Source organism: Atractosteus spatula, chromosome 20 (assembly GCF_055471065.1).
Source record: "Atractosteus spatula isolate fAtrSpa1 chromosome 20, fAtrSpa1.hap1, whole genome shotgun sequence".
NCBI lineage: Eukaryota > Metazoa > Chordata > Actinopteri > Semionotiformes > Lepisosteidae > Atractosteus > Atractosteus spatula.
The window spans coordinates 6,543,310-6,567,437 of record NC_142725.1 but is presented as its reverse complement, the minus strand read 5'-3'; the positions used below and the strand labels follow the sequence as shown (position 1 = coordinate 6,567,437).

General features: G+C 51.2%; 1 protein-coding gene across 1 annotated transcript in view; it reads left to right on the top strand.

Moving 5' to 3' along the window:
* Positions 1–23,235, top strand: part of rimkla (ribosomal modification protein rimK like family member A) — a 28,798-nt gene extending 5,563 nt beyond the window's left edge. Inside the window, exons 2-5 of the mRNA XM_088938070.1 lie at positions 10,121–10,351; positions 11,576–11,662; positions 17,190–17,393; positions 18,283–23,235. Coding sequence (XP_088794196.1) covers positions 10,121–10,351; positions 11,576–11,662; positions 17,190–17,393; positions 18,283–18,755 — 995 coding nt within the window. The 3' untranslated portion in view covers positions 18,756–23,235. The remainder of the gene's footprint in view (positions 1–10,120; positions 10,352–11,575; positions 11,663–17,189; positions 17,394–18,282) is intronic.
* The last annotated feature ends 893 nt before the right edge of the window (positions 23,236–24,128 follow it).

Below are 24,128 nucleotides of genomic sequence, written 5' to 3'. Positions count from 1 at the left end.
GAAATATGATCTGGGGCCCCCAGCTTCCCTGCCATTTTGTTTGCGTGTTCCCAGATGATCAGGGGAGAGGAAGAAGGCACAAGAGGTACACTGACATTTTACTGAAGGCAATGCTGCACCTCAGATCTACCATGGAACTTATTCAGTTTGTCTGGGAGCTCTGGGTCATCATCAAGAGCTGCTTCCTTGCCCTCACAGTCTGGAATCTGCTGCCAGACCCCCTTACTGTGCAGTTTATGATCCAGCTAATGTCTGTATTGGACCTTTGCTTTCCTCACTGCCTGCTCAGACTCATATTTGATTTAGTTAATCAAAGTCCCGACTAAAAAGCATCATATTTCGTTCTGTAAGTGGCTAAGGTGAGCCTGTTCGGGGCTCTTTTGCTGTGAAAACCCCCTGGTGGCGACCCCAGCACCCTGAGCCTATTCTGGGCTTCACCGGTACTGTGAAGCTCCTGCCAGTCTCTTGCAGTGTGTTCTGGGTGGAAGAGGAGAAACTAACAGTGCAGGAAGGGCAAATACAGTACAGACACTGACGACGGAGGCAGATGTCTGAAGTGTTTAATCTAGTGGCACAGCTGGGTTGCGCCTCCAGCCTTAATCTCCACAGACCTGGTTCAAATGCGCTCTGACATCTCAGATTAGCAGGCAGCGGACTCTCTGGACAGAGCTGGCGGAGGATTAGACAGCGGTGGGCGGGCTTGCGCCTGCTGGACGAGCTTCAGGAAAGGTCTGTGCTTTCCGAAGCAGAAGCACTGGCAGCCTTCATCTGCAGTGGAGTTTGTTATAACGGACACCGTGCACGGCGCCCCTGACATCCTGGTGCGTGCCGGGCCCCGATCTCTCCTGGTGAGCAGCAGTCGTGGTTCCGGGTGAGCTGGCCGAGATCTGACGTGTCTTTGTTAACGGCGGAGAGGGACGCCGGTACGTGTCTGGCGTTGTAAGGCGAGCAGCAGTGAGAAACATGCTGTGGTGCGCTGTTGGGATTTGTCAGAGATCACCTGCACGCCTGCGTTAAGATCCTAAGCCAGCAAAGGCCTTTCCGATGTGTTTGCCAAGGAGTCTCCGGGCGCCAGGAAGCTGTGGCTGGGTAGGCAAATACAGGCTTCCCACTCTCGGCAGCATACTCTTCCGCGATCCTGGCCGGAGCTGCACCTGCGGAGAGACACCTGGCCCCTGACCTGAGCCGGGCAGGACGGGGGGGGGCGCTGCCTGGCAGAGCAGGGGATTTCACCTCCCGAATCCCCCGAGCGCGGAGAGGAACGGGAGGCTGGCGTCGTGCAGAATCGCAGAACCGCAAAGCGCTGGCTTTTAACCCTTACACTTCTGTAGCGCTGTTCTGGACTCTCTTCTCGAAGCGCTTTACAGGTCATCCGATTCAATTCGATTTACTTTTATATAGCGCCTTTCACAACGAGGTTGCCCCAAGGCGCTTAACGAAGTTTGTGACATTGCAATACAGAAAGAGAAAAGGCCAGAAGACAACAGCGGAGAGGAACCGAAAACCCCTCTGTAAGGAGAAAAGAAACCTCTAGGGGTCCAAGGTCAACTGGGCACACTAACATTATACAATTCTAACAAAGTACTTAATGTCTTCCATCGTGTCCTTCTGTGCGCCAGTACTCCATGCAGATCTCTAGACCAGCAGATCCTCCTAAACGATAGGTAATGGGGATCCCCTCCACCACCACCAGTGTGCAGCCCCACCTGGATGATGCACCACCCACCAGCTCTCAGTGGGGAGGAGAACAGAGTGATGAAGCCAGTTCAGAGATGGGGATTATTAGGAGGCCATGATTGGTAAAGGCCAGGGGGAGATTTGGCCAGGACACTGGGGTTACACCCCATTTCTGTGGCCTGACTCGTTGCACGAGATGACCACCAGTCCGTATCCCCCAGTCTCCCCGCAGCCCAGCGGGCTGGGACAAGGCTGGGAATACCAGCTGCACAGTTTGCCAGGGCCTGCAGGGCTCGCTCCTCCGGCAGGGAGCTGGGGAGAGGGCGCTTGATGCAGACGAGTTCTGTCGTTGGCCTTTCTTCCTTTCACATAAATCTGTCGAGAGAGTTGAAGACCGGGTGCTGGGGAGAGTCCCCAGAAGTGCAGGAAGAGCGCAGGGTTCGTCCTGGAGGCCGCGCTGCGAGCTTGTTGAGGAGTGCTCAGCCCGCGAGTCTCAGGGCAGGGTGCCAGGGTGCCAGGGAGGGACCTAGCCGGTTGTTCTTCTGATCGGGTGCGACAGAAACAGGGCCCAGTTCCTGTTTTACAGCGTGTGTGCTCCTCCCTTGGAATCCATCACTCTGGACAGGCGGGATGAGAGCGTTTCCCTCATCGTGGGGGGTCTGGGAGCGCCATTAGAACTGCGAATCCCAGCTCTGGCCCCCAGAGGAACGCTGCCTTCCTCATAGCAGGCTAGCGGCCTTCGGTTTTCTGTCTGGAGGTCTTCCTCCCCGGTTTGAAACAGCCAGAATGTTGGTATTTACCCCATGGCAATGAGGGCAGCTCAGAACTGCCCCCATTCAGGTCCGCTGCCTGAAATCGAACCAGTGGTCCTCTGTAGCAGGACAAAACGCTCACGTCTGACACGCTAATTCCCGTCTGTGTCTGTTCAGCATTCATGCTAGTTGAAATAAAAAGAGCTGCGAAATAATGACAAGTGCAGAGAGGAACTCTAAAGCTCTGTGCGCTGAAGCGCTTGGAAACGGTTCCCTTGAATTATGGTGTTTTTGACACTGGGGACTAACCACAAAAACACGTTAAACAGCAGTCTAAACACAAAAGCATTCCAGCTAAGCCCCGCGTTAGCGCTGGAGGAGCAGAGCTCAGCTGGGATGAGAAGCAGACGGCTCCTCCAGGGCCCGCGGGCTGGGGCGATGTCATTAGTGCGGGTTATAAACGCGCAGTCGCCCTCTCACGCCAGGGAGACGTTTGGAGAACGGGGCCCATCTCGGGGTCAGCGTGAATCGAGGGACAGCAGGGGGAGTCTCAGAGGAAACCGCCTTTTAAAACTGGAAACCGCGGGGGGCAGGTCTTTGCACAAAGGGTTGTGGGAGGGTGGAACACAGCCGGGCTGTGAAAGATGACACCGAACAAGCCGGGTCCGCATGGCTTTTATCGGCGGTCCGGGTCTTATTGAACGCGACGCTGACTTTTCGGGAGACGCGGCTTCAGAGAAAAGTCGCATCGATTCCCCAGCAGGTAAAAGAAGCGAGAGAACCGCTCTTTTGCCGCTGGCAAAGCGGATACTAATGCGAGGAGCTCGCCGGCAGGGGCGTCCATTTTGAGCCCGTTCAGCTCGCACTGCAGGCTGGGATGGGGGGTGAGGGGTCAGCGTGCTGCGGGGCCCCCGCTCTCCGAGGAAGGGGTGTCCAGAGACTGAGCGGGAGACACGTGGAGAGGTTGGGGCGAGGAGGGGGGGGTGATGATGTCATCTGTGTCTGTCCAGCCCCCTCTCGCGCTGCGTGCTCCTGCGTGTCGGTTTGTTTGGGCACGCACTCCTGCCCCCCCCCCCCCCGAGACTCCGGCCGCCGAGCCGGACACCGCTGTGCTCCCAGACCGCAGCCCCCCCTCCCCCTCTGCTGGGGCAGAGCTGGCGGCCCTGATGCGCTGAGCCCCCGCCACAGCCTAATTCTGTTAGCGCAGCGGCCGGGTCATTTGATTTTCTTTGATTGCGGGAGACGAAGGGACTGTTTAACAAACTCGTAACCGGCGTCGCACGCAATTATATGTCGTTTAAAACGAATAACATTTGTGACTCCGAACGCACCGGCGCGAACTCGCGAGTTGATGGAAGACCCCACGTGAAACACGTGGACGGCGTGGTTCTAGTTTCGGAAGAAAGGGGAGGGGGCGGGAGTGGTGCCAGGAGGACGGAGTGTCTCACAGAAACAGCGCAGGGCTGCGGGCGGGGGGCTCGGGTTACCGCGCTGCCGCAGTGCGCGTCAGCCTGCTGTGTGTGTGTGTGTTGCTGGTTGTGTGCTGCTGCTGTGTGTGTGTGTTGCTGGTTGTGTGCTGCTGCTGCTGTGTGTGTGTGTTGCTGGTTGTGTGCTGCTGCTGTGTGTGTGTGTTGCTGGTTGTGTGCTGCTGTTGTGTGTGTGTGTGTTGCTGTGTGTGTGTGTTGCTGGTTGTGTGCTGCTGTTGTGTGTGTGTGTGTTGCTGGTTGTGTGCTGCTGCTGTGTGTGTGTGTGTTGCTGGTTGTGTGCTGCTGCTGCTGTGTGTGTGTGTTGCTGGTTGTGTGTTGCTGGTTGTGTGCTGCTGTTGTGTGTGTGTGTGTTGCTGGTTGTGTGCTGCTGCTGCTGTGTGTGTGTGTTGCTGGTTGTGTGCTGCTGCTGTGTGTGTGTGTGTTGCTGGTTGTGTGCTGCTGCTGTGTGTGTGTGCTGCTGCTGCTGTGTGTTGCTGGTTGTGTGCTGCTGCTGCTGCTGTGTGTTGCTGGTTGTGCACTGTGTGTGTGTGCTGTTTGTGCTGTATGTGTGTTGGGTGTGCTCTGTCTGCATCAGTGCTCAGCACAGTGGTTAAATAGCCTTGTTCCTGAATCGGGCATGATCATGGTTCAGCGAGGCTTAAATGCTTTGTTTTCTGATCAATCAGTATTTTTCCTCGGGACTCGATACACGGTTTAGCCGTTGCTGTGGGGCTCGAGCCCTCTGCAGAAGGGTGTGAAATAACCCTCTATCGGCGTCTCGGAGACAGCCGAGTTGGGCGCAGGAATCGAGGTGACTCTCCAGGCGCGCGCTCCCCAGAAACACCCGCGCAGCCACACCCCTGCAGCTCTGCTCCTGGCGCATCGGAAGGCTGCCAGCGGGTTTGGCTGGGGCGCCACAGGAGTGAGCCTGGGGCCGCGGAAGTGTCAGGACCTGGAATCGGGGTGCAGCGTCTCCGGCTCAGCGGCTGCGCGCCCTGCGGTGATCCGTGTGCTGTGGGCAGGGGTTTCATGCCGGGCCCGGCGCTGGAATGGAATCAGCACGGGCTCATGGTGACGTCGCAGCGGAATGTGGGGAATGCTGGACTGGGAATGAGAAGGGGAGTCCCCATTCAGCATCCCCAGATCTCGTGAGCTTTTCCAGGGAGAAAGAGCTCTCCGAATCCCAGGGCCTTGACACCTGCTATTTACACGGGCTCCATTCTGAGCTGAGATCTCGCTGGTTTAATACCTTGCCTCGTTGCTGGAGAAGAAGAAAGAGCAGCTGGAAATAGAGACGCGGTATTTCAGCGCCAGGGGTAGAGGTGCTCGATGGAAAGTGTGATTGTCTCTTCCGAACTCCGCTGCGCTGGCCCACACCTTGTGAGTGTCCGCTCTCGCCACCAGCGCACTCTCCTGTCCATCTCCTGAGACAGGGTACGCCTGCGCTGGTCCTTTCAGAGCTGTGGTTAGCATTCCACTTGGTGTGATTAAGATGCGCACAGGCTCCAGAGACAGGCCTGCTCTGATGTTGCGATGTTGTTTCTTGGTATTTGCATCCATTCATCACTGATGACTAATCGAATCCTCTGAATTGCACCTCTCTGGTGTGTCATAAATAACGAGTATAGTGCACACTAAGGCAGACTGGGGGCGATTTCCTCATAGCAAGAGGAGGTTGTAAAACCTACTCAATTCACCACAGACTGCTGAGCCCTTGAAATAGGACAGGGTACCTCTGGTTTGTGGATGAGGGCAGAAAAGTCTTGAGTTGTCATGCTGTTTCCTTCAAACGTTTTAACCTGAAGGTGTTATGGTAGTGTGGGCTGGGGAACATTCTGTGTGGAGTCTGCACGTTCCCCTCGTGTTTGCGTGCAGTCCCTACGGGTGCTTCAGTTTCCTCCCACCCTGCAAAAGCCATTCAGTTAAAACGGTGTCTGGTTTGTTCCGGTCTGTTGTCAGAAGGTCCAGCGCCAGGCAGACATTCAAGAGTTAAAGCCTGTTCTCTCTGAAGGCAGGAGGTCTCGACTCCACATATCTGTAGAGCTGCTTGTCTGAAATGCAGGATGTTAGAGTAGACGTTCGCTTTTTTTTTTTCGTTTCCTGGACTGTCCGTGGCTCGGTGATCCGTGCAGAACACGTTTGATTGTCTCCGGACTGGAAGGATCTCCCCGTTTCTTCCTGGGGCGCTCTCCCAGTCGGCCTCAAGACAACAGCACAGACCCACCCTGATCCCCGTCCTCTCAGATGTGGCTCTGTCCTTTGTCGTCCCCTACATCGCCATCTTCGAGGAGAGCTCAGTGGAGCCCTGACGGCTGACCCCGTGCTTCTGGTTTCTCAATTAAATTCAGCATTTTGTTCTTGCTTATTGATCACGCCTGTTAATTGCAGGAGCCAGGCAGCAGCAGACTGCAGCTGTCGGGCAGGTCTTTGTGTTGTAATAGACTCACAGAGAGAGGCTGGAGAGCCTTCTCCAAACAAAAGCTTTAAAATATTTTTCCTGCTTTCCTCTCGAGTCAGTCACGTGATTTAAAAACCAGATGTGTGTTAAAAGGTTCAAGAATCTAATATCTTCGGGCCAGGAAAGGCCTGTGCGTTTGGATCTAGCACAGGTCTCACTTTACTGGGATGATCTAAGGGTCCTTGATTATAGTGACGCGCAGGGTTTACAAGTTCGGCGTTATAGATTCTTTGAGTCGTTTGCCGTTCAGACAGCAGCTCTCCAGATGGGTGAAAATGTTTTGTGAGAAAATGCAGTGATATTGGGGCCTGGCTGGGTGGTTATTTTGGATGCCGACTGACACGGCACATTCCAGCCATTCTCCGGCTGTGACCTCAAGCCCAAACGCGCCCGCTGCTCTGGACACGGATGAGAATCGCACCCCCGGCTTACTGGCCATGGGGAGAGAAACAATAGACGAGAGGAAGTAGGAGCCATGTAGAAATCATAACAATAGCGTGCTGCTCCAGAACTGAGGAGGGCCAGACCTTGTTTTGAAAGGTCTGATCTGGGATCAGAGATTAGAGGTTCTATCCTACTGACATTCTGTCAAAGGCAGCTTAAAACTGGGCGATGTCAACATTTCACCCAGGGTTGTGGATATCCATTTTTTAACTGCTTCTTCTAATTCAGGGGGCGCAAGGCAGGATACACCCTGGGCTGGACGCCAGTCCGTCACAGGGCACACACAGCCACAAACACAAACACTCGCATCAGGGCCAGTTTCCCCAGAGGCCGTTTCACCCGGAGGACAACCATGTGAACCAGGGGAGAACATGCGAACCCCACACAGACAGCACCCTGGGAATCGAACCCGAGACCCTAGCGGATAAGGAAGAAGACGTGCATGAAAACCAGCCCGTGCTTGTGAGAATGCCGCCGGCGGGGCCTGGTTATGGGAGAGCTGCGCACGTGCCCCGCTGCACGCAGATCCCCGGCTGGCACAGCAGGCGACTGGAATTGCTGACGTTTTCCAGATGGTTATTTTCATCTAAGAAATCGGAAATCGTTACTTATCCTGTCATCTGCCCCCCCCCATATCTGTTCCAATCTGGGTCTCTCAAATTAATAACTTAATATAGCCCAAAGTACGAAAAACGTGCACCCTACATCACGCCACAGGAGAAATGGTTCGGGGGGCCAGTTAATGGTTCATGGTTCTGTTCTCGAGGTGTCAGCCATTGTGCTTCTCTCTGAGATCCAGTGATTTTCTCAGCTCATAATCCTAGAAAGACACAGCTGTGAGAATCGGAAGATCTATTGCCCTTTTGCTTACTTACCCCCCCCTCTTGGTATGTCCGGGGGGGGGATTGTAGTTCCAGGGTGGGAGCTTGACTTGAGAGATCTCCAGGGTTGGAGTACAGGGGGTGTCTTGACTGATGTCCCAGAGGAACAGGGAGTCTGTGAGGCGCTGTGGCAGCTTGGGCACCTGTCAAGGCTGGCACAGGTACCAGCTCAAAAGCAGCACCTGCAGGCTGTCCTACTGGGGTTTGATGTCTGTGATTAAGGTAAAACCTGCAGTAGGCCAGCCAAGCTAATGAAGTAGCCAGTGTTGCCCTTCAGGACGCAGGGCCCATCGGTGTGTTCAAATGTGGTGACCATTAAGGCACAAGAACAAGGATTTTTACATTTCTGACAGCCTAATTGCAGAAAACCATCGTTGTTGTCGTTTTGGTCTTGAACACTTTGCACGGGACTTGAACCTCTCTCCTGTGCCCAGAGGCACCCTCACAGAGTTGCTACATGGCCTCGCTGCTGCTGCCAGGCTGTCTGATGCAGCAGGTGTCCAAACCTCTGACTTTGTTGAAAATGATTAACTTTGGAAAACGTGTTCATATATTGATGTTTGGTGAGTCAAAGGAAATTGGCACAGACTACTAAAAAGGTGGAATTGCACAGAACAAAGATAAAACCAACCTCTTTTCTTACAAAAAAAACTAATTAAGGACTTGCACAGACATTATTTTTTTAAATCCGCTGGCTAGGAGTAATTAAGCATTAAAATTAATTAAGCAGATTTTCAACTGTAATTGCTGTTTCATTGTCCTCACTTTCTTGTACGTTTCATCACCTGTCCCTTGGAATTGCCCAGATACCGTGTGGCACCCAGTTTTGTCCAGCTCTCCTGTCCAGTCTGGGGTTGTCCACAGCGAAGCGAAGCGCCGTTAAGCAGATGTGGAAAGACAGAAACTGCTTTCATTCAGCCTGATGGGAGTGTTGTGTCTCTTCTGTCCAATCCACTGGCTCATTCTCCAGTGTGCGGCGCAGCAGCACTGACGGCATCTACCACGGTCCTGGGGCACAGCGCACCACTGCCAGCCTGTACACAGGGCCCTGGGGCACAGCGCACCACTGCCAGCCTGTACACAGGGCCCTGGGGCACAGCGCACCACTGCCAGCCTGTACACAGGGCCCTGGGGCACCACTGCCAGCCTGTACACAGGGCCCTTGGGCACAGCGCACCACTGCCAGCCTGTACACAGGGCCCTGGGGCACCACTGCCAGCCTGTACACAGGGCCCTTGGGCACAGCGCACCACTGCCAGCCTGTACACAGGGCCCTTGGGCACAGCGCACCACTGCCAGCCTGTACACAGGGCCCTGGGGCACAGCGCACCACTGCCAGCCTGTACACAGGGCCCTGGGGCACCACTGCCAGCCTGTACACAGGGCCCTTGGGCACAGCGCACCACTGCCAGCCTGTACACAGGGCCCTGGAACCCAGAGAACACTGTGCTTGGTCATCTTTTCCGTGGCGAAGCTCTGTTCCCTTCCTCGGCAGCAGACAAGGTCTGTTTGGAGTTACTGAGGGCACTGAATACATCATAACTTAGCAATGAGTGGTGCTCTGGAGTTCATTATCCTCAACGGACCTGTGGCAGGCCGAGACGGCGCAGCCGAAAAGACTTATCGGGACTCCAGAGCGGAGCGAACTCCGCTTGGACGGAGACCAGATTCCGGAGCAGCGCGAGCTGGCTGAGGAGAGGTTTCCAGAGCGGCGCTCCGGGCCGGTGTGGAGCGGGGAGACTGGGGATAGCTGAACAACATGCACTTCCTGAATCCAAAGCTTTCACAATGAAATCGGACACTGAGGCCGTGAATATTAATTAGACAAACAAAAAAAACAGCCAGGGGATTTGGTGCTGCAGCTCATCACAATCATTAAATGACTTTATTGGCAGAACGTCAAATGCTTTCAGTGTGGAAGCACGGATGTGGAAAGGTGCCGAATGGTCATCTAATCAGATCCGTGCATTTGTCATGCAGTGCGAACGGGAATGTGCTGAGCCAGTGACAGTGAGGGTTAAATTCCACGTTATTAGCTGGAACGCTAGCAAAAAAAAGCAGTGGGTCATCATTCAGGATAGCAGGCTGCTGCCAGAGGCGGGCCAGTAATTACCTTGCATTCCCTACACAGGCTGAAAATGCTGAAAAGCTCTTTTCCATGCAATTAAAAGAGACTGATTGTGTTGGGGGGAAATGCACCAGTGAAAAGGCAGATCTCAGGCTTTGCAGCATCAGGGGAAGGAGCCTGTGGGTGTGTATCTGAGATGGAGATCTCTGTGGGCTGCCTGGCCTGGACATGCTTGATCGGAGGCAGCCAGCGAGTCTGTATTGGTGCAAGACCGTAAAATGGCAGGAGCTCGCCGGCTCGCCTGTGGTCCTGTCCTGCCAGTGCAAACAGACTGACCGTGCCCCGTCCCTCTCTCTCTCTCTCTCTCCCTCCAGGGCTGCGTGTGGAGCAAGAGCTGGTGACCTCGTACCCGCAGGTGGCCGTGGTGCGGGTGCCCACCCCCTGGGTGCAGTCGGACAGCGACATCACCGTGCTGCGCCACCTGGAGAAGCTGGGCTGCCGGCTGGTGAACCGGCCCCAGGCCATCCTGAACTGCGTCAACAAGTTCTGGACCTTCCAGGAGCTGGCGGGCCACGGCGTGCCCCTGCCCGACACCTTCTCCTACGGTGAGCACCGAACCCTCCTGGCCCCAGACACTGCTCTTTTCCTGAAATAGCACTAGAGCGTATGTGGCTGTTTGTAAAGGAACGCCAAAAAACAAAATCCCAACACGTCATCTTAAATGTTTTGACTTGGAGGTCACTACATGACGGAATTGATTGCACTGCTGTGAAATGCACTGCTCGCGACTTGAAATCTTCCAGATTTTTTTTTACCCTGAATATCCTGCACAGCATACGCACGTGACAGCAGGTCTTCAATCAGTGAGGAGCACAGTGAGGAGCACGTCCTGGCTTAATAAATAAAAGAAGCTCCGTTCCTTTCCTGTGCTGTAAGCGGGGTCTGGCAGCAGTGCTGGGCTTGCAGAGCGCATGACTGTGATCTTGATAAAGTGCACTGAGGGGGCAGGCTTGCAGCTGTGTGCATACCACTGAGACTGCCTACACATACGACTCCAGAAAATCCTAGTGGAATAAGAATCGCTGATTAACGCCGCAATGAAGTTTGCAGCCTCCGTGACCTATTTATGCTGTGATTTGGATGGTGGTTTCTGGGAGGTATATGTAATGATACTGACAGGGGTGATTCACACTTAACCCTGAAGGACAGCTGCAGGAGTTTGTGCTGAGTAATCAGAACTGTGGGAGGATGCGCAGAGGTGCAGTTATCAGGCTTTACTTCCAGATTGCTTAACAGATTCAAGACTTCTTCTCCCTCGGTTTGATATTCAGCCGACTGCTTTACTGCAACAGCCCAGACAGCTGGATCACTGGGACATCAAGGCACTGATTGTCCCCCAGTGACTTGCTTTTACCTTGCAGCAAAGCCAGTCAAAATAACAGTTTCATGCAGCTGTCCCAGTGACACTCCGATCAGGTCTCAGCAGACCTCTGGAGAGCTGCCGGTTGCCCCTTGTGGCATCACCTTTGCACCAGTGTGAACCCAGTCTGTGAAGAGCAGCTTGTGAGGTACCCAGCTGTTCAGCCAAGAGCATTCGATTAAAGCTTAATGTTCACCTGTTACTGTGATGTGCTGACGTCTAGTTCACAGTTATTGAAATCCTTAATTGTGACTGATCTTTTTCCCATGTTTTCCATAAGCGTCTGAATTGTCCTCGGTGTCTTTCCGTGGTAGAATATTCCCGGGCTTGTGAGCGAGCCCCCGGAATGCCTTGCTCCTCGAAATGTAGGGGCGATGGGCGCTGACGCCCTGTCTTCTTGTGTGCTCAGGGGGCCACGACAACTTCCGCAAGATGATTGACGAGGCCGAGCCGCTGGGGTACCCGGTAGTGGTGAAGAACGCGCGTGGACACAGAGGTGTGTGGTACTTTCTCTCTCTCTCTCCCTGCCAGGCCACCTCCTCCTCCACTGCGCCTAATCCCACAGGCTACACTAACCGCAGTGCTCATTTAGTCCCTGTGAGAAACCCCGCTCTGCTCTGCAGATCACAACAGTATCCTGGCATCAGGGCTCCTTGCCCCTCTGGGTTGTCTTTTCCCCAGGGGTCCAATTTACGTTTCTGTCCAGAAAAACAGCAGAACGTGGACCAGGGACATAAGTGTAAGTGCATTTAAAACCAAAAAAAACAGCAGGCACTTTGCACAAAGGGTTGTGGGAGTGTGGAACAAGTCACCCAGCTGTGTGATTGAACACAGCACCCTGGCTTTTCTCAGGACATGGCTGGCTGAGATCCTGGGAGCAATAGGTTTTCTCTAATTGATAACCTTTTACTGCATTCAGTCCTGAGTTTTAGAAAAACTCTAGTTATTTCCGATAGCTTCAGCACACAGAACGTTTGTGTAGTTTCTTCTCTGCTTGTTTTTTTAAAAATTTGCTCCCTTATTTCTGACTATTGAGCTCTTAATTGGTGATGAATTAAACGCTTTTCCTCCTGCTTATGTGCAATATTTCAGCTCACACTTCCTTGCATGTTAAGGAGGGGAGTTTTTAAACTCACAAATTGGCACAGGGTTTGTACCACTTACAAATCTCATTAACCTTTTTATGAGCTGAAAGTCCTCAAATAGAAACTTGGGCTAAATGAGCTTGTGATTAAAAAAAGCAGTAAGAACCGGAGGTCAGAGGGGCCAGGACTGCGAACCCAAAGCTGGTTGTTAATGATGTTTGTAATGCGAGCAAAACAATCTTAAAAATATGAATGAACTGTTCAGTATGTCTGCAATTCTTAAGACACCTTGAGTTTCCACCAGAATACATAGGTGCTTTATATTATTAAGAGCACTGGTTTATCAGTGTAAACCAGTACTCTTAAACCAGTGACCCGTCCTGTCCACAGCTGCAGAAATATTCCAGCATAAGATAAGCTATAAGATATGGTATATCCCATGATTCCTGAGAACTGCAAAGTAGTAGCACACCAGACCTTTTCCTCAGTGTGCTGTTGTTGAGAGAGAAGGCTATTTTGGGTGAGTTTACGAGATGCATAACTGCTCATGCTGAAGGCAACAGCAGACCCGGCTGATGTGGCAATTCAAACATTGAGGATTGACAGGCAGTGCTTGAGAGAAAACGAAACCTGGACGTACAATTTAGGCCACAAGAAGCTACGGAGCTGCTACCCACATGGTGCAAACGGCGTTTGGCTCTGTGGTCCCATTCTCTACGGACATCTATGAACGTTTGATGGAATCGATACTGCCTTGTTGGAGCTCTGATTGTTGCTTAAGGTTGACACTCTTGCTAATTGAGGCATTTTCTAATATTGTGAATGGACAGTATGTTTGTTTGTCAATGGGGTTAGATGAATTAGTGCCTATTTATTAATTGAAGAGACCTATAACAAAAAATGTAGCTCTCATCCTTTTGCTAGAATGAATTAAAAGGCCTTATACAGCCTGCTTGGCAGAGCTAACTGAGGAACAGATGAGCCCTGGTCCTCAGTCTTTTCATATCTTCAGGCAGAATTCGTCTCTGCGGCAGGGGCCTGCTGCTCCCCTGGGAGTAACAGGGATCGATCTCCAGAGACTGATTATTGATGAGCTCTGACAATAGCTGATGCAGGCCTGAGGCCGGCTGCCCACTGCGGCTGCAGTGTTGTCGCAGAGAGCCGCCTGCACCGGGCGCAGATAAACGCAGGGCTCTCTGCAGATGCCGGCTGGCGCCGATAGTGCCGTTTTGTTGGACGCTGGCCGAGATCAATGCCCCGCGCGTAATGAAAAGCCCTTTCTCTGAACGGCGCGCGCCGGACTGCCTCGGTGGTTTTAACAAACGGACAGCTTTTCTCAACAAGCGCACACTTGTTATCCCCAGCGGCAGGAGACGCCAGGTCCTCTCCCTGAGACTGCCTGTTCGCACGCCAGTCAAATATGAGCACGCAGCTCGAACAAGCCAGTAGAGGACTATCGCAGAGAAACGAGGACTGTGATAAAGATGCTATTTATAGTGGAAGTTGCCGTTCGCGGTGTCAGTGCCCCCGTCAGCGCACGCTGTGGCCCTGTCCTCACTTTCCCCTCGAGTGCAGTGTGGCGGTCACCGCCTGGGGTGGGTATCTGAGGGCAGTGCAGGCTTGTCCCCGTTTGTTGGCAGGCAGACAGGCCAAGAGGCTTTTGTTCTCCTGGCGTTCTCTGTTTTTCTGTGCCAGGGCCCTGATCAGCCCAGCTGAAGAAGCCAGCCAGCCAGCTGGTTGCTGGACAGGGTCCCACCAGTGCTGGGAGCTGGGAGCAGGGTTAAGGCCGTCCACATCCTCTCAGATCCTAGCTTACAAGACCAGACTCACCAGGGCTCGTTCAGTATGAAACATGAACCGTTGCACCTCGTGAAATATTCGCACTGATGTGAGTCAATATGTGTGGAGGATAATAATAATAATTGCTTACACTTATATAGCGCTTTTCTGGACACTCCACTCAAAGCGATTTACAGGTAATGGGGATCCCCTCCACCACCACCAGTGTGCTGCCCCACCTGGATGATGCGACGGCAGCCATAGTGCGCCAGTACTCTCCCCACACACCAGCTCTCAGTGGGGAGGAGATAGCTGATGTCCCAGTGCAGTCCAGCGAGGGTTTGAAGCGAGTTTTAATTTGTTCCGAAAAGGGCAGGCCATTTTCTGGAGAGAACCCAGGGGGGACTCGGAGAGCACGCATCCTCCCGGAATCCCGGAATTCGGTCTTTTTTCAGGAAGGTGTACAGTCTGACAGCCCGCCCTGGCCACTCTAGTGCTGCCGTGAAGGGGTGATTAGAAGCGATCATTGCATAGGATTCAGAACCTAGACAAGGCTCTTTCCACACATGGCTCAGTGGCTGTTTTCAACAAGGTCAGCCCTGCCTTTCAGTTATTCTTAATATGTCACATCAGACAGATGCCTGTCTCCCTAAATTTAGAATGAACCCCAGGTTTTACATACGCCTCGTTTACACCCGGGCAATTACCAATGAGAAAACGGAACTCATTTTTAGTTATAAAGACAGATTTAATGCAACTCTTTAATGTTCTTGGGCAGCACGGTGACACAGTGGTTAGTATTGCTGTGGTCATGGGTTCAATGCCTGGAATGCTGTCTGTGGAGTTCTCCCTGTGTTCACCTGGGTTTCCTCCGGGTGCTCCGGTTTCCTCTCACAGTCCAAAGACGTACTGGTACATAAATTGGGTTCAGGGAAGATTGGCCCCGGTGTGAGTGTGTGCCTGTTTGTGTCCGTGTGTGTGCTCTGCTACGGACTGGCATCCCGTGTAGGCTGACTGTGCCTTACACTTGTTGAGGCTCTGGCTCCTCCATGACCCTGTATTGGATAAAGCTGATATCAAATGGATGCAATGCTCTCTAAAATTGTTTCATTCTGGAAAATGAATGATTTTAACGTGGAATGATGCAGTGTGTTTGTACTGTTGTGGCGAGGGGACTGCATCTGTTCATAGCAGGGAGCAGTTCTTCTAACTGGGGCGATGACCTGCCTGTAGGACACTTTCCAAACCGCACAGCAAGCAAAAAGGAGACCTCTGCTGACACGTCACAGGTTGTCCTTGCCGAGTCCTAATTTCAGGCGGGGACAGTTCCGAGTCCTGGTCTGAGCTGGATCAAAACCTCGCCCCACCCAGCAATCACAAATTCCCCAGCCAGCGCTCGATGACTGCTTTGCGTTTTGAGCTGCTTCTTCCTTTCTGCCTGCTGGCAGCCCGCCGTGGAGCGCTGGGCCTGCAATTTGCGGCTGTGGGGGGGGGGGGGGTTTGTGATTTTAACCGCGACTGTGTTTCACGCGAAAATACCGTTGAATCGCTGCCACTGCAGTGAAGATTTTGAAGTATTTTAGAAACAACATAAAAGCAGTCACATATTATGATATTATATATGTTATGAAGTGGTGGTGTTGTGAGCACTTATGTAACCTTGTAACCTCCCTTATAAATGTTTCCCTTGGTAAATGTAGCTCAGAGTTTTCACTTCTGCTTTGACTGTGGGTGTGCTGTGGTTTCACTACCTCCTCACTGTGCCTCTTCACAATCCTGTACTCAGGATTGTGGGAACTCTCATACACCACGCTAACATTTCTAAGGCCTGTTTACTACAGCACAGCATGGTGTAATTATAGTCAAGTGTAGTAAAACACAGTGAAGGGGTGTTCTAACCCCTTGTGAAACCCAGGCAGAAGAGCAATAGCATTGTTACGTTTGCTGAGGTCAACTTTAACAAGGCCAGACTGTGGCTCTGTTGCCTAATCCTCACCAGGACGGCCTCCGCGCCTCTGATCATCAGTAAACTCGGCTGTTTTTTTTAAGATTAGATTAAAATAGGGTCTGCTAACCTGGAGCCCGGACTGGTTTGAATGCTGACCACACAAAGAGAATGCATTTGCTTTTGTTAGTTCACTGCAAACAAACTCCTGGTGCCTGGCTGTGTGAGAGAACAGATGAACTTGTGGCGAAGCACGATGAAGCAGTTTCATTAGGCATGAATCAGAAATAGGTCCGATAACGCCCCACACACCCCCAGCTGAGAGATCTCCTGAAGAATAGGAAGCTCAGCTGAGGGACTTTCAAAGACAAGAGAAGCGCAGGTCAAGTGCCTGTGGTCCTGGGCGTGAGTCAGATGAACTCCTTGGCCCGTATGAATTCTTGCTGTTTTAGCTTTGCCCTCGTACCAGACTGCCAGTGCTGGGTGTGTTCACCTGCAGTGCACTGGAGCCTTTTGGGACTTCTAGTTGTTTAAGTTCTGAGATTTCTCATCCAAAAGATCAATTCGATTTTTGTTTTGTTTAGCAACCCCTTGCCTCGCCCCCCTGCAGGAAATCGTGAGCGCTGTTATCTGCTCATTTACTGCTCCTCTCTGACAGATCACACACAACAGGCTCCTGATGGGCATTTCTCCAGATAGCTGGTCTAGGCTGCAGATTAAACTTGTACGTGACCACTCTGTATATATTTTGGGCTGCCCAGCGGACAGAGAAATAAAATGAAATGAAAGAGCTGGACCTGACTTGTCCTTACAGTCTAGAGTCCCTTTAAGCCAAGGATGCTGGCCTGAGCTGCAGTATTCAGTTCCCAGGAATTATAGAGCCATGGTTGTTGTTGGATTAAAAGGCAAATAAAGTAAATGCATACCTAGTCCTAATAAATCTCATAATGTTCTTTGATTAATTTGCTATTGATTTTTGCGAAACACTAATTAAACTACTTTCATCGGCACAAATCCGCCCAAACAGATGTAGTTTGTGCAGCTTGTAGGGGGTCCAGGCTCAGAACAGAAAGCCCCCAGAACTGTCCGCTCTTCCGACAGGCAGTGGGAATAATGTACGGAGCAGTGCGTTCATGTACACCCCCCCCCCCCGGGTCCAGAGCGCTGGCGCCGTGGCGGAGGGTGTGACGGGCCTCGTCTCCGCCTCTCCGCAGGGAAGGCCGTGTTCCTGGCGCGGGACAAGCACCACCTGTCCGACCTGTGCCACCTGATCCGGCACGAGGCGCCCTACCTCTTCCAGGAGTACGTGAAGGAGTCCCACGGGCGGGACGTGCGCGTGGTGCTGGTGGGGGGGCGTGTCATCGGCTCCATGCTGCGCTGCTCCACCGACGGCCGGATGCAGAGCAACTGCTCCCTAGGTGAGTCCCCTGCGGAGATGATAATAATAATAATAATAATAATAATTGCTTACACTTCTATAGCGCTTTTCTGGACACTCCACTCAAAGCGCTTTACAGGTAATGGGGATCCCCTCCACCACCACCAATGTGCACCATCCACCTGGATGATGCGATGGCAGCCATAGTGCACCAGTATGCTCCCCACACACCAGCTCTCAGTGGGGAGGAGAGCAGAGTGATGAAGCCAGTTCAGAGATGGGGATTATTAGGAGGCCATGATTGGTAAGGGCCAATGGGAAATTTGGCCAGGACACCGGGGTGACACCCCTACTCTTTTCGAGAAACACCCTGGGATTTTTAATGACCACAGAGAGTCAGGACCTCAGTTTTATGTCTCATCTGAAGGACAGCGCCTGTTTACAGTATAGTGTCCCCATCACTATACTGGGGCATTAGGACCCATACAGACCGCAGGGTGAGCGCCCCCTGCTGGCCCCACTAACACCTCTTCCAGCAGCAACCTTTTTTCCCAGGAGGTCTCCCATCCAGGTACTGGCCAGGCTCACACCTGCTGAGCTCCAGTGGGGCTGCCAGCTGTGAGTTGTGAGTTGCAGGGTGATACAGCTGCTATATATGACAATATAACTGTCACTGCATGTCTGCCTCAAGTAGTTATTACAACTAACTTCCTGACAGTATATTATTTTATACTGAAAAGCTAAAATTGAAATTAAAATACTTTTTTTTTTTAAACTGAAAAGCAAAAGCCAAGCTGTCTTCAGGCTCACAGCAGAGAGAAGGAAGAGACAGTAGACTGGTTCACGAGGTGATTCAGTCAGGAGCCGGTGGCACAGACCCAACCGCGCAGAGCGCCGGGAGCGACTGACGGCGACTCTTGTCCCGACAGGTGGCGTGGGCATGATGTGCCCGCTGAGCGAGCAGGGCAAGCAGCTGGCGGTGCAGGTGTCCAACATCCTGGGCATGGACGTGTGTGGCATCGACCTGCTGCAGCTGGCGGACGGCTCCTTCGTGGTGTGCGAGGCCAACGCCAACGTGGGCTTCATCGCCTTCGACCAGGCCTGCGGGATGGACGTGGCGGGCATCGTGGCCGACTACGCCCTCTCGCTGCTGCCCAGCCGCCTCACCCGCAAGATGTCCCTGCTCTCGGTGGTGTCCAGCGCCAGCGAGACCAGCAGCGAGCCCGAGGTGTGCCCGCCGCCCAGCACCATCCCAGAGGCCGTGTGCACCATGAGCGTGGGCTCCACCTCCAGCGAGAGCGACCCCGAGCTGGCCGAGACCCGCGACGCCCCTCCGCCCCCCGACCCCGCCTACAACATCAACAAACTCCTCGCCAACGAGATCAAACTATTGACTGAGTGAGCCGGGCACTGCCCGAGCCCACAGAGCCCTGGCACACTGACACACACACACACACACACACACACACACACACACACACACACGCGCGCTTACATACAGACGACACACACGCAGACATAACCCAGGCTAGCGCACACGTACATGCCGAGATTCATGCCCACACACGCACAAACGCATGCGCCTTTCCATGCTAGTCCATTGACAAACATCCACACGGAGGACTGACAGGCTGCTCCCCTAGTTGACCTGCTGTCTGCCCTGTGAAGGAGAGTTTACAGAGCAGCCTGGCACTAGCAAGGCGAGTGCTTAAGTGCATGGTGACAGAATCATCATTTGACCGCCTGAGAGCGAAGGCAAACTGGCAGCAGATTTGCAGTGCGTTTTAATTGGTTTAGCCCAGTAAAATGCACCTGGTACCTGGTACTATGCACACTTTTATGAAAGGTCAACTGCAGAACCGCAACTAAAGATACTCACCTGACTACTGACGTACTGACGGATAACTGAAATGGTTTAGGTGAACTGGATTGTTTTTAACTTTTTTTTATTCTGTGGGGGGGTGGGGTGGTAGTGGTGTTTTGTAGGAGAAATGAACTTGAGGAGATTTTGAGAGCAGTTTGAGTGCAGAGTCGCCTGCCAGGTTTTACAGCTCAGCTCTCTGCTACAGCAAGTCTGGCTCTGGTATCTAAACGTCATCCTGGGCTTTTGGCTGAAGGAGTCTGACTGCTGCCAACGGAAACAGCAGCCAGAACAGCTGTAGCACAGAAAGCACCTGCTCTCCAGCCATTAGGAGGCGAAAGGAAGAGAGAATAAACATTTTCAGCAACACATACCTTACACAGTGCGACTGACCACTTACACGACCCTGACACTGAAGTGTCTTTCCCCAGACTCTTTTGTACTCAAACACTAATTTTATCAAGATAAATGTGAAGCAGTTTAAGTAGCATCAGCAACCAGTGGTGTCATTTGGGGTGTAAGAAAGCAGCAGATGGTTATTTGTACTCAGCTGACTGACAATAAACAGGATTGGGACCGGTGACTTCCAAGTTATTGTTCACCGGTGTGGCTATGAGCATCAGATCTCACCTTTCACTGGGCCTTTTACGCACTTTAAGAAAAACGGTTTACAGGTTTCCCAGACAGCGTGGAGGTGTGAGGAGTGCACTCTGATCGAGCTGCCGGGGGTGGACGCAGAGCTGTCCCGCTGTGCGCAGCGAGGACGGGCCTGGGCCGCTCACCTCCGGCAGTCTCCCGGACCAGCCCCGTCCGCCCGCCGTCTCGCGATTCCCCACCCCTTTCCCCCAGCGGTCAGAGTGACTGAGAGGTGAACCGCGCGTGCCCGAGGAGTGAGCGCGTTGGGTTTGCAGACCTGCGACTTTTCTTCCACTCTGGTCTCCCACCCCCATGGGTGGGCACGGGTGGGTTGGGTTGGTTTCAGCTGCATTAGGGGGATTTCCTGCATGAAAGCTTCATCTTGCATGACCGTGACCCCCCGGGGGTCCGCAGACCTCCACGAACCGTCAGTGTCAGTGTGGATGCAGACCTGCTTCTCTGTTGGCTGGCGATGAGCACAGCCCACCTCTCGAGCCACTCATGAGACATGAGCAGTGAGGGGAATTCCCCAGTCTGATGCTCTAACTATGGCAGGATCACCCTGACCCTGCAAAATGATAAACGACAGGACCTGGAGTAGGTCTTGCGCCGATGACTTCAGTGTAGCATGAACCGAAGTCTGGATTCAAGCTAGTCTCATGAACCTGAACCATCCCTGCAATGCACACACGCCTGTTTTAGTGGCAGTATCTGTAAAGGGAATTCCTGCTCATGCAGACTCTTAACCTCATACAACACTCTGGGAAGCAGCCTGGACCTCAGTCCCCTTCGTCAAGGCATGAGCAACATATCCATTCGTAGCTAGAGATCTGCCTAAAATGTGTATTGACAAAAAAATCCACTTTTTAAACTATGAAAAACACACAGTGTACCAAGAAGGTTAACATGCTCTTTCTTCTTTGCTTGTTTTATAATGTTCAGTGTTTTTTTTTTAATTTATTGTATACTTTTTTTTAAAGGAAAACCTTCGTTTGTGTGCACTAATGTGTCTCAATGAAGTGAGACCGCTGTGAAGCTTGGTCTTTGTGAGAAATCTTCCTAACAGCCTGGAATCCACCAGGAGTCTACACAAGGTGATAACTGTGAGCTCGCCAGTGGGTTGCTTTCTGGGTTAACTAGTGATCCCACTGGAGAGAGAAAAGGTGTCAGTGGTCAGTGCTGTACCAGCAAAAATAGTTATTGTGTAGATGGATTATATCTTGAAGAGGACTGTGAAATTAGTGGCTCACCAGAAGTCTGTGGGATGTGTAGATAACAGCTCTCTCTGTTAGCTGAATAGTGCCAATTGTGTGCATTTTCCTGCTCTTAACCTTCTTAATCCATTTCTGTGACTAAATGTGATCTGTGTGATTCTCTGTCTTTGTATCTTGCTTACACTGTGACCAGGCATGCAGACTGCTCGATTCAGAATCGCTCTGTCTCCGATACATCGGGGAGCAGGGATATTGGAAGCCCATTAGTGAGGCACTGCGGTCTGAAGCACGTGCGTCACCGAGCCATTTCCCACACGATCTGCTTTTCTTCAGCAAAGCGACATTTTAGGAGCTGTTTTTTTCTTGAATGACTAGTTTATGTGGCTGCCGGTCTAAGCAGGAATACACTCAGAGGCTCAAGCAGAACAGCCACCAAAATACAGCAGAGAATACTCAACAAGAGGATGATCAAAAGGCAGAATAACAGGATACATCCGTTCAGCATTCTTTTATATAACACTACATGCATAACTGATCACAACCACTCTGAGTCCGGTTCGTTTAGACAGATCCCAAAATACGCAGTTATGAAGAGTCTCATGCTGTGATAGTTCTGTCACATGAACGATGCCCATATTGTTGCACTGATCTCCTGGTAGAATGGTCTTTTGGAAGAAAGTGCATTTCTTCGCTATCAGCAATCAGAGTAACCAGATCTTTGTTTTTTAGTCGAAAATGTCTGTCTTAAATTCTGCTCCCCATTATGAAGCTCTGAAAAACTGAAAACTGCACCTCACCTTCAAAGACACATACAAGGGAATTCTTGCAACATCTGAGTTTACCAAAAGCTACCCAGTGGTCATATTTACTACTTACAGGCTTTTGTGAACTCTGAACTCAAAATGCCAAAAAACACAAAACATTTTCATTTTCATTTTCAGTATTGTGCATTAACAATGGAAACTATTGCATGTCATTTTTTTAAATAATTAGTCCTTCACGGTTTTGAGTAGCCTTGAGATATTTGAGATGGAATATTTCCATTAGTCTAAAATAGCAAGGACACGCTGTGGAGGTCACAAGCTTCACAATGAAATGACTTGCATGAGCCTTGTCATTTGAAGGTTGAACAATTTGAACAATGGAAGGTTCACGCCAGTCTTAAGACAAGTTTCTCCTTTCAGTGTTCAAATTCCAAGTACTAGAATACTGGACATGTCACTGCTGTTGTCTTGCGCCTTGATTTCGAGAAGCAAGCAGCCACCACACCTCTTCCTAGCTGTGTTGAGGGACAGCAGTTATTGGTTTCTAACACTTCACACAGATTGGAACAGTGGCTTTTCCAAAAGTTCACCAGTTCCGGATCTCAGTAGCTGAGTTTAGATTTAAACCAGCTTGGCAATTGAAACTTGTTATCGAACTGCTTCTGGTCTTTCTCACTAAGGTTTACAGAACAGACGTCTTTATAGATTCAATTCTGTCTTTTCGAATATTTATGCAGTTCGACGGTTACACTGCAATGCCATTAAAAAGCAGTGTAAATGAAATAGCACTTTAGATATCTCTTTATGTGAGGATTCCATTTAACAGAATCCCGCCCCCTCAAAAATGCATTGGAATGTAATATCATTTCATTTAGCGCATAGTGATACTTTAAAGCAAGGAAGACGGCAATCAATAAAATTCAAACGCCTTCCTATCCGTGAATCTGTTTGAAGTGTGTTAATGCATTTTCATGTGCTCATCTCTTGCAACTGTTGTCTGGCAAGGTGGTTTTTTTTTAAAAAAAAAAACTGGTTGAGTTCCAATATCCACGTTTCCTTCACCCATCCTCTGGGAAACAGGATCTTTTCGACAGGAATGTCTCAAAAACTCCGAGAGCACGAGATCCCACACGACGGGCTAAACCCTTTTCAATCCATTATGAGACCATTCGAATCCCCTCTGGACAGTATGGCTTAAAACGGGTGACCTGTTGCCTGGGGCTCCAGTCATCTCATGGGTCAAGCAGTTTTAAAGATGGTTTTGGACTGGTGAGAAAAGTATACTGAGTGACAACTTTCAAATTCCATTTTTTTTGTGTTCTTTTATCATTTCTGTTGTGTTGGATGATGTAAATAAACCCTGTTTTTTTAGGTTAAATAAAACAAGTCATTATAACGGAATACAAAGTAAAGCGTGTCTTGTCTTTTTTTTTTAGCTCCTGTTAGTGACCACAGTTATTTTCTTCTTCTGCACTGGCCTCTCAAGAGGCCTGCTTTACAGGCAGGCCACTGTGCCAATTTCCCAGGCAGCTGTTGGCTTTGGGGTTATGCCACTGATTTGCTGTTATTGTCACATTTGTTAAACCTCAGACACAGCAGCCAGTATTCACATGATGCTGGATATGAACAACTTCCAAACTACTTCAGTGACGGATAAATAAAACCAACACAGAGTAGGTTACTGTAAAGCAATTCAAATCAAAATCAGCTCCTGTTTTTCTGTTTTATGTGCACAGATGATTACAACTAATTTTCGGATCATGGTAAATCAATAGGTGTAAAATGTCTCCAATCTGTCACATCTGACTCGCTTGAGTTATTGAGGCACAGCACTGAATGATGTGTATTTCTGTTGAATACCAGGAAGAACTCAAGCTTTGATGATCATAATAAATGAGCAAAACATGTTTTTAACAGCCTTCACAATGACAGGCTATGAGCTAGTCTCCTGTCCCTGCATCCTGGACAGCACTGCTCCTCCCCTGTAACGCCAGGACACAGCGCTGAGCGCTGAAGCAAACTTGGCCCTTAAGTGGTGCCTTTGCTTCTGTTGTTTTCTGTGTAATTCCTGTGAAGCTGCTCGTTGGCAGACCTCACCCTCCTTCACGTGCGTCTTATTAACTTGGGCTCGAAACCAAGGAGCTGCCGTGTCTACCACGGGCCATGGGCCTGACGGTGGTGTTTGCCTGTAATCTCGAACCTCTAATCTCGCCGCAGTCTCCAATCTCTATCTCACCTATAATCTCGAACCTCTAATCTCGCCGCAGTCTCCAATCTCTGTCTCACCTGTAATCTCGAAC